A 16,657-nucleotide genomic window follows, 5' to 3' on the forward strand; every position below is an offset into this window, starting at 1 on the left:
TAATGAAATGGGGATGAGAGGGAAGTGAATCACTGAAGCTACAGGAAAATTTATTTACAGGAGAACAGTAATGCTGTATATCAAGAAATTTTTTGTTCTGTCACTTGATAGCTCATCAGGCATAAGGAACCAGCAATGGCCTGTCTACACCTGAATTATTTCAAGATTAAAAAGAACTTTGTGATAATTCTATGAGAATATAGAAAGAGACCTATAGAGATGAATGGTAGCTGGACTGAGGCCAAAACCATCACATGCCTTTTTGTTGTAGTTGCATAAACAAAAGATGAGTAATTTCCCACTCTCCTGCTCTTGTCTAAGATCTTTCTTGTCATAGATAATTATAAATCAAAAATAATGAACTTCCCCTTTAATGCATTTCAAGCTTTGGCATGAAGTGGTATAAACAAGTTCTGAGGTCTAGTGTATGGGAGCATTAAACCTAATTATTAATAAATAACACTTGATCAAAAACTGAGGGAGCAGTTTAGGGCTGGTGTTATTTTATGCTAATATGTATATCCATAAATAGTATTAACTGGAGTCTCCTCTGACTAATCGTGTGTTCACAGAATAGATACACTCTGTGCAAAATAAATAGAACAGAGGAGTCAGTTTAGCGTGCTGCCTGCCTGGACCTATAAGTCCTCCCCCAGACCTCGGCTCTTCCCATGCTCCTGGAATGCACAAGGATAATACTTCGATTCATGCCTCCTTCTGGTTTTTGCTTTCAGTTCAGTAATTTGGCTCAAGTGAGGTAACACAAGGATCTGCCCTTTTTAGAACTATGGTCTTTTACAAGTTGACTAGTTCTGCTAGTTTGTTATTTTGAAGTTTTCCTACAAAGCTGTTCACAGTACTAAAACCTGAGAAGAATTATCTACAGTTAAATTCGGTGCTAGCAGTATGCTTTACCTTAGTATTTAAATTACAGCGAAGAGGCCTTTCATTGTCCATGTGTTTTCTAAAAATAATTCTCTTCTGTGAATCCAGCTAATGCATGCCTATACAAGTCCTGTTTTTTTCCTCTAGGGTTATAGGCTCCTTATTTTATAACCACTCAGTTATTTCTCCTTGGTTACCCCTTTTATCTGTGTACCCTGACAATCACTGCTCCACAGACAGCGATGCTTTTTGCATGTATCCCTGCATTGTTATCCGAACACTGGATGAGCCATCTTCCGAAAGATTTCCACTTTACTGTCTCCATGAGTCCTATTTTCCCCTCTTTGCTGTTTGTGAATAAAGCATTAAACCCTTTGACATATCTGACTATATAGTGACTGAAAGAAACTAGACTATGTAACTGCTCCTGGAAGTTGCTGTCTGGTTTCTTCTGTGTTAACTTACACAAACGCCATACAGCCTAGTGGATAAGAAGTATGTACTTTCCCCAAAGAAAATGCTTGTACTTTTGGGGGTGGGGGGTGGTGTGGTGTGTGTGGTGTTTAATGTGCTTTCATTCTTCCTTAAACTGCCCCTATTTTGCTACAAAATATTCTTAAGATTTATTTTAAATCATTTAATATATTGGAAAAGTAAATGATGCTCTTAAACCATCAGGATCAACTTTGCCGTATTTGCTTGAGAGATGTCCTGTTCGAGGGGAAAATGGTTATAACAGACGGCAAGTATAGTTTTCAGTGCCTTAATGACATTCTTGTATCATTTAGACTGGTCTGTGTGGCTAGAATGGGATAAGACTGAAAAGCTCTGGCTGAAGATCATACTTCTCAGGTGTGCTGTGGGAATCAAACCCACATGTTGCCATGGAAGAAATCTGGGCTGTGGGTGACCCTCTCTTGGGAAGGGTTTTCTTCTGGCTGTGGCACTGACCAGCACAGCCTCATCCCCTGAGGTAGTCACCCTTACAGCTGATCCTGCGGCGCAGCAAGCCATCTTGTGAGCCTGCAGGGTGATGGGCAGGTAACTAGGGTCAGCAGTGCTCCCCAGAAAGTGCTGGGAACCAGTTTGCTGGGAAGAGAGCAACTGGCTTGCAACCAACCTGGGCCAAACCCTGGAGAGCAAAGCAGGCCAGCCAGTGTCCTGTCCCCAAGCTGCAGGTGCTGCTGCCAAGGCAAAGCACCCCCAAACCCTGGGCTCCCTCAGTACTGGAGGAACTGAACTACAGTTTGATGGGGAAGATGCACTGCAGCGATAAGCACTTCTGCAGCTGCAGGTTGGGATTCCCTCCTGGGGGTGGCAGTCAGAGCATCATTTTGAACCTGAGCTTGGATGTATCTCGGGCAGAGCAAAGTGGGTGCCCTAAGCCAAAGGTGGACCTGACTAAACCAAAAATGCTGCTTTACTGACAGCTGGGGAGCTCCAGCCACTTGCTGAAAAGATGACCCTTTGTTTCATGCTAATACCATGTTCAAATACATATAAAAGGAATCTGGACAAGGGCTTTTTGAGACTATTATTCCACCCTGTGCATAATTCACTTGTTTTTTAATAGCTTTTACTGGACTTTTTCCATGTGGTGAGTGCTGCTTGCTGTATTTTGCAAGAAAAATGTCAAGCAGAACAAGTGCGCAGGTACTTTAATCCAGAAAGAGCATATGCTTATTTTTGGTAGCTACAATCTGACTACAGTAAACAGATATTAGCTGTAACTTACTCTGGCAAGTGGGAACCTCAGAGGTCTGAGGCAGATAATTTATTGCTACAATTACATCTACAGCCTGAATGCATTTGCCACAGAGGCTGGAAAGGCTAAAGTTGGGGGTTTTTTTTCCCAGGTATTATTTGGACCTGTTGTAATAGAAACAAGATGTTTCAACAAAAAGCCCAACTAGCATCCTGGAGAGTAGAAAGCTAATGAAATTAAACTACTATGTTTATTTAAAAAAAACAACAAACAGGAAAAAATGTGGGGGTGTGTCTGCTAGGATTACTTGAAGAATCAGAAAACCCTGCTGCTTCTGTTGGGGAAACCTGCTAGTTTTGGTGCCTTGTGACAGCAGCAGAGCATATGCCATTTGCTCCTTATTTCAGGTTGTAAAATAGAACAGAAGTCTGATTACAAGCAAATCCCAAGTATATTCATGAAACCTGTCAAATCTGGTAATCATCAGAGATTATAAAGCAAATCTTCAACTTCTGCTCCATGTGTGTGCACATCAGACAAGCATACAGATCTTGTCAGCCTGTGAAGAAAATAAAAACTGAGATAATAACTGCCTTCCTGGTGCTGACAGTAATGTATGCATCTTCACTGGGTATTGCTCCCCAAAATTAAATGTGTAAATTCAAACTCAGACTAGGGTTTACTTTTCTGGGCTGGTACTTTTAGCAGTAATATCCAGGTGGGTGTTTTTGTACTAGGCTTTCTTTCCTCTGGCTTAAAAGGTACAAGTCTCAAACATTAGCCTCTTCTGTGAATTGAAGCATAGAGTTGCTTGGTGTGTGTATGTGTGTGTTAACTACACCAATGAATCTCACACCACTTCTGGTCTTGATGTTAGTATTTATATGGGACTTTTGTCTCAACTTTCTTCCAAAATATGTTGAAGCCCCTTTTTTAGTAATCTTAAAAATTTTGCAGAAGTTGAAAACCACTGAAACCTCTATATTTTGAAATGTTTACTTTTGAGAAGTTGTCCTTCTCATGAAATAACAGCTACTCAAAAGATGTCCTGATCCTTCTATTGAGATCTTTCTTTAAAAAAAAAAATCAAAATTAGCTGAATAAGAGCTAGATTATTTCGTTTTGTTCCCCTTCTCTTTGAAGGCTATGGCACATCTAACCTCTTTTAAAAATGAGGGAAGGCAAGAAACCTCATCTCTGTGCCAAAATCCTCTTAGTGCATATCAAATGGCTTCTTGTGTCTTTCAGGTGCTCAAATTAGCAATTTTCATTTCTCCATTTGCCAGAACCAATCTGACAATTCTCAAATTAGTTATGCATTGCTGGTAGAAAAATAACCATTGAAAATCTGGTAGTGAAAAAGGGCAATTTAATATACAAATAAAAACCTGTAGGAGAGTTCAAATTGGGCTGTAATAATGTACTACTTGAATAATCCCCAATTTGTGAGCATGTCAGGGCAATTGTGGCTTTCTGTACCAGTGTGTTGCTGCTGCTTGGGGGGGCTGGTTGCAGAAATGAGGTGCGGTTTGCTCCCAGACCCATGCTGTGTCTATAACCTTTCTGCTTTCAGCATTACATTTCAGGCTTTTAGCCTTTGTTAGCAGAGAAAGGCTATTTCCCATAAAGCAGATGATACCACTAGCACTGAGATACATATAAAATATCTTGTGTTTATGACCATTCACGTGGTTGCACAAACCAGCTGCCCCAGGGCTGTGTTCTGCATTGCAGAGGGGGGTGGCGGTGCTTCCTGCCCTCCCTGCATACCCCTCTGCGTCTGCCTGTGTGCTTGAAGGATTGCAGGGAAGCACTCCCAGCCCTCGGCATGTGGGATCCTACCCAAAATCGGGCCAGGGACCTAATCCAGTGCAAAACCAGACCTGAAGCATCCATGTGCTGGAAGGGCATGGCAGCTTGTGGGAGAGCAGCTGGTGCTGCCCTTTGCTGGCATGTCAGACCATACTGCTGCTATTTCCTTTTTACCCATATTCACAGATAACATGATTTTAAGCCCTTTTAAAAACCTAAGCAGAACGTAAGTGCTTGAGATGTATTTCCATCTGTGTCAATGATGATGGTGGTGCAGGATTTGTCCTTCGCTTGTCCCTGCTCTTGTTTCTCCTTGCCAAACTCCTTCCCCCATGACCCTTTCCAGCCCCCTTTCAGTGCCCACTGGAGAAGCCCCTTGTCCATGGGGCAGCCCTATGGTACTGACAGGGCAGGCACCAGTGCCTGGGGGTGGGGGAAGTAACTCTGTGACTCCCCATGGTGTCAAAATACTTTGTGGGGCTGGTTAGTAGAGTCCTCTTTTGCACCTCCCTTGAGAACTAGGCAAGTGTTGCCCCAAAAGACAGATTAAGTGTCTACCTGCACCAAAGGACAAGTTTCTGGCTGATGTGACGCCTGGGTGAGAGACAGAGCTAGTTTCTGCCTAGTCGTGGCTCTCATTGAGGTTGTTTGAACATTAAAAGCACTAAATGGCATCAAGACTGACGAGCTTTCTGGATACTCCTGGGCCATTCTGCTCCCCTCTAATGAAAATGTCTGTTGCAAAAATGGATGAAAGTAATGCTGTTTCATTAATCTTTTCTAAATCTCTAGATGCAAATATCTCTCCTTCTTTCCACCTCCTCCCCCCCCCCCCTTTGCCCTTAAATTTGCTGAAAACTATTTTTGCAGCTTCATCAGTTTAGAGACTAATTTTTGTGCTTAACCAGAATAACCTGAGAAGTGACTGATCCTTAAAGAATAGTCATCCAAAGAGAAGTCATGGGGGGTATTCACAAATTACACTGGAGCCAGAATTTGACTATTGATAAAAACAATCTGGAATATGCCAAAAAAATATCATGAAATATAAAGCAGCTTTTTGGCTTAGGCAAAATTATTTTCAAAGCGCTTCTGTAATTTGAAAAGGCTAATGCACTAGCCTAGGCTTTTTTGCCTGGATTTTAGGAACCTGATGAGAGTAATCTACCTACATACCACATTTATCTTTGTACCCCTTCTAAGGCCTGAGTAATCGACATCAATAACAAATAATTATTACCCATTGACTTGAATGGATTAGCAGGACTATGGGGGGGGAAAAAAGAACCTGTAGATGCTAAAAACTGCTATAAAAATTTATTAGAAAAAGTTCTTTAAAATCTCAAACTTGTATAAACAATTAAGCAATACTATGTCTTTCAAATTCTTTTGTAATGTAAGTATTTAAAACAGCTGTTTGATAAAAGTTGCACATAGCAATTTCACATACAGAAAGTAAACAAAAGATGGTTTTATAGCCCTCCATGTTTAGCACTGTAAAACCATTTACTTTTTAGAATTTTGGATCAAGAGTTATCTATGGATTCATGACTTACGACTACCTAGAAATGAAAAACAACTTTTTTTTTTCTGAAGTTCATGTTAGGGTTATATGCTTTACAAGTGCAGGATTATTGGTATTAATTAACTGCTGACAATGCCAGTAACCTTCTGTTTGTAACTTTATGGAGGAGTGATTTCTAATTAGAAAAAAAAATCTGTTAAAATACTGATTTATAGCATACATAGGAGAGAGTTCTTAATTACCCTTCTTTTTATCCTTGTATTTCTAAAACAATTCCTCCTTTGGATCTGTAGCTTTTCTGCGTTCTATAGGACAAAAAGCACTCACACTATAAATTAGATATTGAATTGTCTTGAAGTGTTGGATAACTACTGAAATAATTGAAGAAAATGGAAGAAGAAACAGTTCCTTAGGGATGCTCACACTTGCTAAACATTTTAGAACAATACATAGCACAAGTGACTTTGCATGCTTTTTCTCGATTCCTATTGGCAATATTAAAATGATAAGATGCTAGCAAATTTTTATCTGCTGTCTTGTTGTCCTTCTTGTTTTGTGGGTTAGAGGACCTGACTGTGCATCATTTAGGGAAAATTAAGGTGCATCGATAGAAGGTATAAAGGTAATGCTTGTAAACTGGAATATTACAACCTGTTGGCTAATGTGGGAGTGAGATGGTCCAAATTCCCTGTAATTCAATCCACCTATAAGATGAAAATATTGAGATAAAACTATGCGTGAAAGAATATGACCAGGAACTGACAAGTGTAAAACAAGAGTGCAAGAGGCAAACAAGCAGGAGAGGGAAATACAGAAGGGGGTGAGGGAGGAGAGGAGCCAAGGCAGTGACTGTGCTGATGCTGTGCCTGTGAACCCATGGTCTACAGAAAGACTCAGCTGGAGCCTGAGTGAGTGGGTGCTGGGCGATGGCTGTGGCAAATGTAAAAGTCAACATAAAAATGAGGATCAAAGAGACCAGAGGGGTGAAACAGGGCAGTGCAGAGCTGGAGCGAGTGGTCCCCTACAGAGTTTAAGATGAGCATGTCTGCTTGGAGGGGAAGAATAACAATAATGTAAAAAAGTTCAGGGAAAATAGAAATACTAAAAATTGTATTTGTCCAGTACTAATGGAATCCATTACAAAGATCAGTAACCATACTGAAATGCAAATTACTTGACACTTGGTGTGTTTCACATGGGTATGAGAGGATTTGATGCCAGGCAGGATTTGATGAAGTGCTATCTTTTTTCAGTAGTAACTTGGCAACTATGAGATTTGTACTTTTAAAAAGCAGCAGATACAGGTAGTTTATATCCAAAATTGGCCAAGGAAGTGCCCAAAGCATTATTTTGTATTTTTGAATGCTTAGGAAGTTCCCAAAGAGGAAGAGAGATTTCCTGGCATGACAGATTTTAGAGAGGGTGAACAGCGTAACCTGGGTAATTACAGAGCTCTAACCTAGACATTAGTTCTGGGCAAAACTGATTTTAAAGCTGGATGTAGAGCTTGATTAATCATGAACTCTGGCATAAGAATTAATGCTTATTAGCATGAGTTTATAAAAATATGCATTCACTCAAGTTAAACAATAAAAAAATAACAACCCAAACCCAACCAAACAAGAAGATTTAAGTGAAACTAAATTGGTGAGAAACTTACTTGAAACTGCACAGTATTTCATATGGCAGAAGGACCATCCAGCATTGACATTAACCCCAGACCAACGACACATGTGACACAGACTCTTTTCAAATGCTGTAGCAGACCGAGTTAGCGCGCTGCATGATCTTGGATGCATGGCTGGGACAGGGTGAAGGATCACCAGCATGGCAGAACTGAGCTATGATAGTGTCACTTTTGAGGGTTGGTTGATTTTCAAAAGTTTAAAAAAAAAAAGGCAAGGACCCTCATAAAAAAAAGGCAAGGACCCTCATTCTTTGTGTCCCAGCTGTGCTTCAGCTCTCTTCAGGGAGAAGGTGGTGGCTGCTGGATGCAGAGCTGCATGGGCTGGAGCAAGGTAGGGTGAGGGTTGCTGCTGGACACCAGCATTGCAAATTGCTGCGTCATCACTGACTGCCCTCCAACCACACAGATGATAATGGCCTCAAAATGCTTTTTTTTTTTTCTAATCTTGCACCATTAAAGAAAACATTCTGCTTCAGTCATCTTCAGGTTACTGCTTTGCAAACTGTAGGAAGCCTGAGCATAGCATCTTCGTTGGAAAGAAGTTGCTAATAAAACTGCTACTGGAAAATATCCACTTCCGTTTTTTTAAATTTTCTAGATTTCAATCTTTTACTCCTTTTCCCTTGTGATTGCATTATTTTAAGTCAGTATTCTAGAAAATGAGCTTACTGTCAGGAACTTACAGAAATCAAAGATAGATGTGAAAGGTGAACTTAACACTGTTTTGAAACTTCAAAATCATCTAAGCAGGGAAAATTGATTTATCACTCATACATCAAACACAATATTTGCAATAAACTCTTTTGGAACAATGAAGAAATCTTTTTACTCTTTGAGGAAATCACTAGTCATGTCATATACAGTAATGAATGAATATGGTTAGTTGTAAACATTTTTTTCCTTTTATATTTTGACACACCCTCATTTACTCAAAGCTGAACCCTCATCTGTATTTGTCAGCTCTTAGTGATGCTTAGCTGCCATCCCAGAAGCTTGGGCGGGTGGGGGGGGGTTGCCCTCTTTAACTAGGCTATGTATGATAACATATTAGTGAAATATTTTCAGGCAAAACAAAACTGATCATAATAAACATGTATTGAGTGGGGAGAAAGTGTGTATTGAAGTAGAAAATAAGGATAGGTAGGATATGATGGGGAGGGCTATGTGATATCTTGGGATGTGGATTTAGTATTTTAAATAAGGCGGGGGAAGCTTTGCACAGACAAGGATCCACTTTTACATGTGTTACATACTTAAACTATATCCTTTAGAGACATGCTGCCTAAAATCAATGGATGTGATTGCAATGTTTATATTTCCACCTTGAGGTATCCCAGGAGTCTTTTTTTTTTTGAGTATTTGGTAATTAAAAAGGCACACTTTATAAGTCCACGTCTTTCAGATATTGCAAGCTCAATATTCAAAAACAGAAGCAGAAATCTTACTGTGTCTGAAAACTTTGACCAGGTAGTTACATGTAACACTTATGTAAACTTGTGTTTGGTGTGAGTACTGAATTGTTCAATTTTTCAACCTCTCATTTCTAGAAAAAGAAATGTTTTCAAGTTGAATATTCCTGAAGTTGGTGGCTGTTGCAGAAGAGCACTGGGAAGGGAGGCGGGTTAAATGGTGAGAGCTAGCCCAGGGTACTAATCTGTGGGGATAAGGAACTGAAAGGCAATCTCAAAATAGTATTTCTTACCTCTACAATGCCTTTAATTTCAAAACCAAAATTTGAAACACCACAAAGACCATGCCCTCACTGGGCTGCAGTCACTGGTGAATCCTGTAAGAGGCTTTTCAGCTGCTCCCTCTGTCCTCAGAGCTGGTCAGTCCTAGGCTGATACCTCCTCAGCAGAAGCTTGGTGCAACTCAGTGGACTGTTACCCAAAAGCAAATTGAAAAACAAATATTGCACAGGCACGAGCTTCACATCCACCAAACCAGGGCAGTTCAGTATTATGGATGATGTTTATACTTAAAAAAAAAAAAGACCACCTACAAAAATCCATGGAGGAGCCCACCAAACGTGGAACAGAAGCGGTTTTAAGTGCTGCACAGTACACAACTGAAGATGTAGACAGAAACACGGGCTGTTTTGAGAACTTCTTGGTGGGGGGGAGAGGCTTCTCTTGATTTGTGGTGAATCTCATTGCAGAAGGAATTTAAATCAGCCCTTAATCTTACTATGGTGCTTTTCATTATTTTTTTTTTCCTTTCCCCTTGGTGATGTTTTCTTTCTGAAGTCTGTATGTAGCAGGACACAACAAAAGCACTTGCTTCTCTGGCCTTTTGAGATCACCTATATTTAATCCAGTTCATCCAATATTGGGGGGATTGTTAGCTTGTGTGCTGCTTCCCTTTAACCAGTTCTTTGCTGTTCTGCCTTCATGATTCACCATCACTGCGTATACAGGGAAAAGAAAAAAACACACCAGTGTCATCTGTTGGGTTAGTTGTCTCAGCAGGAAATAATGTGCAAGAGTATCCCTGGAGTCTGTGAAAACGTGCTACCAGAAAACAAATGTTGGTCACGCAGCACATGGAACGACCCCATCTGTAGTGCTAGGTGCTGACAGCAAGGGCTGCTCTGAATTCTCTGCTGGGTAGTGGCTACCCAGTGCACCCTTTCCTTTGCTCCCAGGTGAGGACTGGGCAATCAAATTACCCACTTTCCACAGGTGAGGATAATTTTTTACAGATGGAATTTTCCTATTCAGTCTGGGTGTGTAATAGGTGAATTTTCTTTTTGTCCTGCTGGTTTCTGCTTAGCTAGCTTGCTACCTAGCATTTTCTTAATAATATTTGGTTCATTAAAATATTAATAACATGGTTTTTATCAGCTGGCTAGATTTCAGTCAGCAATAACAGCAGGGGTTTAAATCACCTCTGAAGTTCAAAGGGCCACTCGTAATCTTAATATTTTGTGTGGGTTTAACTGTCTTGCTAAACTGAGGCACAGCCTGGGAAAGGAGTATTTCTTTCTGTACTGACTCATTCCTCACCCAGAACATCACTCCATAAGAAAGAGTCACCCTTTTTCAGACAGGAGGAGTAGGAGGGTGCCCAGCAGCACCCAAGGAAAACCAACCCTCCTCAGGAGGAGTGATAAAGCAGGGAGGGATTGCTTCATCGTACTCAGCAGCCTACAAAGCCCCATGTGCTGTGAGAGGAACAGGCTACACTTCTGTTTTGCTGGTGGAGTAAAGGTCCCTGGAGAAAAGATTGGTCTTGCACCCGCTTGTGCACCACAGGAGCATCAGCCCTTGCCTGTCACCCCTGTGCCCACCATGGCACATGGTTCCATGACATGGGAACCCTGGCCCCAGCGAGGCAGGGGAGATCTAGTGGTCCTCTGCTCAGGAACAATCAGGATCTTAGCTCTAGGTTTCAAAGGCAAGCTATATTATTTTAAATATTTCTTTAAAAAAAAGTATATACACATATATTTTTAACTTCTTATGCACAAGGCAGATGACCTCCACCTATGACGGAGCCTGGGCTGTCATATCTCAGCTCTTGTGCACAAATCTGCAGCCTTGATGGTCATGAGGACAAATTTTTACCATAATAATAGCTTTGTTTCATTTTACTTGATATTCTTTCACTTTTCTTGCTTGAAAGAACTGCTGAAAACATTTACTTATCTGTACATGGTTCTCTTTCTGATGTTATTTATGCAGCTAAGAGTTTGGTTAGGAAAAGCAGCAGATCTTGGTTTGATAAGGTTCAATTGCAGAAATATATAGGAACCAATTTTCTTTTGTTGTTTACCTACCACTTCAGATGACTTTTCACTTTGAAATGAAGTGCGATTCAAAATTTCATGTAAAATGAAATTTGAAAGAGTTGTTTTGATGGAAACACTTAACTTGCACATATTAAATATTTTACCACCACATAGTTTTATTCTTTAAACCTTTTTAAAATTTTATATTAAAAATTCACTTACTCTGAAAAGTAGTTTTGGAACAACTTTCATTCTGAAAATGTCAAAATGTCATTATTGAAATGTTTAGTCTCAAATGTTTTCAAAATAACTTCTCAAAAATCAATTCATAGTTCAAGATGAACTCCCTGTTAGTTCAAGAACATAGTCTTGATGAACTCCCCCCAGCATCTTTATGAAGAAGGAAAACAACACTCAATCAGCTGCGTTCAGTGAAGCCTTGAGACTTTTCCCATATTGAAATAACATTAATAAAATCTAAAAAAGGAATTGCCATAATTTGAGAAGAAATTTGCCCAAACGAAGCACTCTTTCAGAATCTGAAACTGAACCTCATAATCTTGCAATTTGTATTCAACTAACATCTAATATCCTTTGTCTGAGCAGCTCTGAATGTTTTAGAGAGAAATCTCCTTTTTATTTGCATTTCTTTGCCTTCCTACAATTTAAAGGCATAAACTTCTCTACGATCTGATCCTAAGATACCAGTCATAAGAACTTACGCTTAAATACTGTGTGTACCTTCACCCTGACAGAAGCACGCTTAGCTGAACAGGGCTGCTTTTTTTGCATCAAGGCTTAAGCGTCCCTTTGTGCTTTGACGTGACAATATCTGTTTTACGGGTGGGGAGCCTGAGGTAGGGTATAGCCCAAAGATACTTTTAGCCAGTCAGGAGCAAAACTCCCACCTTCTGATGGGGTTAATGCAAATCCCAGTACAAAAGCACTTTAGCAAGGACGGTATTTAAAAAGTCAGCACATGCTGGTAGGTCATGATAACTTTTTTTTTTCTGAAAATGAACTGTTTATGTTGTGGAAAGTAAACTTAATGCTCAGGGTGTTGTGCCTAAAACACCTTTTATAGTATGTATTTCGGCTGGTGTTAGCATATGGCTTAAGCACTCTTAGTCTTATATTCCCTACCATAGTTGGTGATATGCTCAGCAAATCTGTTCTTAGAGAACCACTGTGCAGCTGCCTCTCTGTACAATTTTCCCCCTCTGAGTTATCATTTACAGGCTGGAAGGGTAGACCCAGATGGCTAGCAAATCCAACATCTTCTCCTGCTGCTCAGGGTAAAATTACTGTGCTTGCTTGCATCTGGAACCTAGGATCCAAGTCATTTAAAAAAAAAAAAAAAAACAGAACAAACAAAAAACCCAACAAAACAAAAAAACAACCACAACACAACAATTTATCTTGCATTAGGCATAAGCAGAAACCTTTTCAAGTGAATAGCTGCGGTGCAGCAGCCCCATCCAAAAGTACCCTGAAACTGCAGCTTTTAAGCAACTGAGTTGCAAACTCTGCAAAAGTGGTGCTTTATCATCACCACTATCTCACTCCTGAGCAAAGAAACTCGGAAAAGAGAGGGACTGGAATATCATGACAGTCTGCAGCGGGAGGTGCAGCTCCATCATAGAGGCATGTTGAGCTTGGTTATCTGGTGCCATGGGAAGGGGAAGACCCAGGTCCTCATCCTGATGCCCCTCCCTGCTCCTGGCCTTGCCTGCTCGCATCTGCTGGTTCTGCTACACCAGGGATTATCTTGGCACACAGGATGGTTTAATTGTTTATCATAACCTGGCACAGACAAGCTGCTTTGCTTTGCGGCTGCAACACAAGTGTGCAGGCAAGGGTGATGTACAGCCCCTTGCTTCCAGCTGGAACAGGAATTTTTAATTGGGGAAAACAGGAGTTTGAGAGGTGTTTTAGGGGTTCTGGCCAAACCCCTGAGGAAACCAGTCAGAAAGTTTTGAAGTTTACAAGCTGTTGGAATTGCAGTTTTGCATGCCTCTGGGATACCTGCTTGGACCATGAGCTAGTGCCACCTCTGGGAGAGTGCTGCACAGGGGCACTGAGAAGATCCTTTGGTTTTCTTTTGGAGTTGGACAAGGTCACAGCACCAGCCAAAACATCTGGTGGTGGTTCTTGGGGATCTATAGGCACCTGGTAGCAGAGGGGAACTGGGTGCCTGTGCTGGAGAGGAATGCCATGCAAGCTATGGCAAATGTTTGTATTAACACCTTGGGAAACTGTGATTAAAGTCTGATCAGCGAGTGAAACTCCATCTGTGCCATCTGGTTGTCTGTCTCGCGCAGGTTTACAACCACCAGATTACTTAGCAGTGCAATTTACAGGCAGAGACTGGTTCAGAAATGAGTGTCAAATGTTTTAAGTTGAAATCAAAGTCCCTATATATAAAACCTTAAAACATAATTAGACTAAATAATTGTTCTGTTTCTAATTACATATAGAAAAATTCGATTATTTTTGATGACACTGACCACGTTTCTTCAGGTAATATAATGAATGAAAAGTACCTTGGGTTGGCAATTGATTCTTTTTCTTCTTCCCTTACAGTAGGCAAACATTCACAGTCAGCTGAAAAAAGGGTAAGAAACAAAACTACTGTTACTCTCGGCAGTTCTCTATTTCAAAATTGCATCAACTTTTATCATGCAATCTCTCTAGAATGTAAAACTGCAGATGCTCTTCTGTACCCTTTTATCTGTAAAATCTGCATGGTCCCTATAGCATAAATGTTACATGCTTTAAATCCTCCTTCCCTTTGATAGGTGTTGCCATAATTTATTATATATATTTCAATTGTTTCTATACATCTATACAAACAAACTAATTCTGAGGACTATTTGTCCGCTGCTTACAGTTGCACCTTTGCTTTATAGTCCAGCTGGAAATTTGGAGCTGGGGTTTAGGGAACACTCACTAAAAAAAATGAAAAAAAAAATCAATATGTAAACTATTTTTCTCCCTTCTGTCCACAAAATTTTGAAAAATATTTTGCAGCACTCTTTCCCCACGTACTATACTTAATGCCTCTATTTCACTACTGCCGCTTAGCACATGTTCTCTGCTCGAGCTTACAGACCACAAAGGTCAAAACCCCGTCACGTGGAGCACTGTGCTAATGCAAAGAAATGCTCCAAAGAGTTTTATGTCCTGAAAAACAAAGCATCCCCAGGAGGTCAGGCAAATGAGCCATTTGGATATAAGGCAAGGGACCAGGAAAGAAAAAAATACCATGCTTTCAGCACTTTCTAGCCAGTGAGAAGCTGTTAGCCATTCAAAATCAAGCCTCTGTTAATTCATGCCTCACTGAAGACCGGCATTTTTTGAGGAGAGCCTTGAAGGAGGATGCGTGGCCCCTGGAGCTTTTAAATGGGAGATTTCCATTGAGGGGAAAATACAAGATAGTTAAAAGAAGCTAAGAAGGAGCTGAAGATGCTGGTGGTGGTAGCTACCACAGGTACTAATTGCTCCATGGGCTGCTAGACCTGCCAGAGAGGTTGTAGATGGTGAGCAGTGCTGGCAGCAAAGAGCAGCTTGTGCTTCATGTGGTAGAGGTGGCAAGTGAGGGGAGGGATGTATTTGTAGAATCCTGGCAGCAATTTTAATTAAGCAGTGCTCTGAACTACAAGTAAATGCATGTTTCCTCTACAGTAGCACAATATGGAGCACAAAACTGTAGAAACTCTGAAGCCTGAAAGGACTAGATACTTTAAAGAAACTAGTATTTAGCATTAAAAATGTGTATTTAAGAATATAAATACCATTCACAGCTATATATGTGTTTAATAAAGTGTCTACTGGAAATTCAAAACATTTACGATATTCCATCATATGTTAAAAATAAGCTCCCATGTGAACTAAAATACTCCAGACTCTGAACAGTTCTACTCCTGACATTTGTACTGCTATTTTAGTAGCAGGCAGTCAAGAACACAACTAAAAATGTTGCAGGAAAAGTAGTGACACACATACAAAATGCCTTACAGTGATTTTCTACACATGGAATCTATGTCAAATTGTAAGAGAGGGATGATGGAGTAGAGGGGTTACCGTGTACCATTTTTGTTCATGCTGTTCATCCATTTATCAAGTTCTTCCATTTCTATCTCCATAACAGAGGGTGTGTCTTCTTCAAAAATAGGACTTGAGAGGAGGGAGGGGGAAAAAAGGCATTACACACAACGCTTCATTCAAACAACTTACAATGTGGTAATTTTGTATGAGTCTTTCATAATTCCAGACACATGTACAAGCTGCGGAAAGCCACCCTAGCCCAGTAATCTGAGGAGATGCCAGCCCAGCGGGTGCGAACCCAAGGGATGCGAAGGAGCGGCGAGATGCCGGTGCTGGGCGGGGGTAGGGGTGTCACACGCAGAGGGGCTCAGACGGTGCAGTCTGGGCTGTGCCAGAGCACAGACTGCTGCAGCTATTCCCGAGCTGTCCCTACTGTAAATAGAAAACTGAAAAATAAGTTTGTCTCTGCCCTGCTGGAACACATGGCAAAAGTCCTGTTGCTCCAACGATAAAGCAGAGGGCCTGAAGCTTCATCCTAGCTGTGATGTGACTGACATCGGCAGCAACTTCAGAAGGAAAGGTCATGAGCAGAGTAACTCTGCATTTATTTAAATGCCTCTGTTTAGCTTCCCTTTGCTGATTGTTCCTGGAGTCACACAGTAGAAAAAATATTTTTAGCAAACAAAACCCCTTTTTTCCCCCTATGAAGCCAATCTGATAACTCTCAGCATTGATTAGAAAGATGGAGCTCGATAAAAGGTAATGATAAAAATTGGCTCTGATAAGCCAAAAGCTGCGTGGCTCTTATTTTCCCAGCAGCAGAAGTATTGCTTCTGCGGCATCTGGGAGAGCCTTTCTGCCTCACCTCAGAGGGAGAAGACAAACTTGAAAAACAGGGGAGCGAGACCCAGAGCTTATTTGGAATAGTAAAAGCCTGTGCTGAGCCTGGGAACCAATCCTTGTTGCTCACGGGGCACCTCGTGTGTCTCGTGGCATCATGCGGCTGGTGGAGCCAGGGGTGCTTCAAGCGGGCGGTGGGTGCCTGTGGGCAGCGCTGGCCTCTGCCACCACAGCTCTTGTTCTCCTGCTCTGGTCCTACACCTTCAGCTAGATGCTGCAGTCACACTTTAGCCACCTCTTGAGACAGTTAACTGGAGCAATTGATGGCAAAAAGGTAATGGTGTTCGGTGTACATTTAAATGAAGGCAGGCAGTGCAGGAGCCAAGAATTATAATATCCTGTTACAGTAAAAGAATAATAATAGTT

At 41.0% G+C, this 16,657-nt stretch overlaps 1 protein-coding gene across 4 annotated transcripts in view; it reads right to left on the reverse strand.

The window, feature by feature from the left end:
- TMEM154 (transmembrane protein 154) overlaps positions 1–16,657 on the reverse strand; it is a 39,773-nt gene that overhangs the window by 13,183 nt on the left and 9,933 nt on the right. For 2 of the 4 annotated variants that reach the window (XM_005436695.4, XM_055717050.1), the window contains exons 4-6: positions 15,435–15,520; positions 13,888–13,948; positions 5,705–10,018 (exon numbers count right to left, since the gene is read on the reverse strand). In XM_005436695.4, coding sequence (XP_005436752.2) covers positions 10,003–10,018; positions 13,888–13,948; positions 15,435–15,520 — 163 coding nt within the window. In that variant the 3' untranslated portion in view covers positions 5,705–10,002. Of the gene's footprint in view, positions 1–5,704; positions 10,019–13,887; positions 13,949–15,427; positions 15,521–16,657 lie in introns of those variants that run through there. The other 2 variants (XR_008733293.1, XR_008733295.1) reach the window with 2 other exon arrangements.

Source organism: Falco cherrug, chromosome 1 (assembly GCF_023634085.1).
Source record: "Falco cherrug isolate bFalChe1 chromosome 1, bFalChe1.pri, whole genome shotgun sequence".
NCBI classification, from domain to species: domain Eukaryota; kingdom Metazoa; phylum Chordata; class Aves; order Falconiformes; family Falconidae; genus Falco; species Falco cherrug.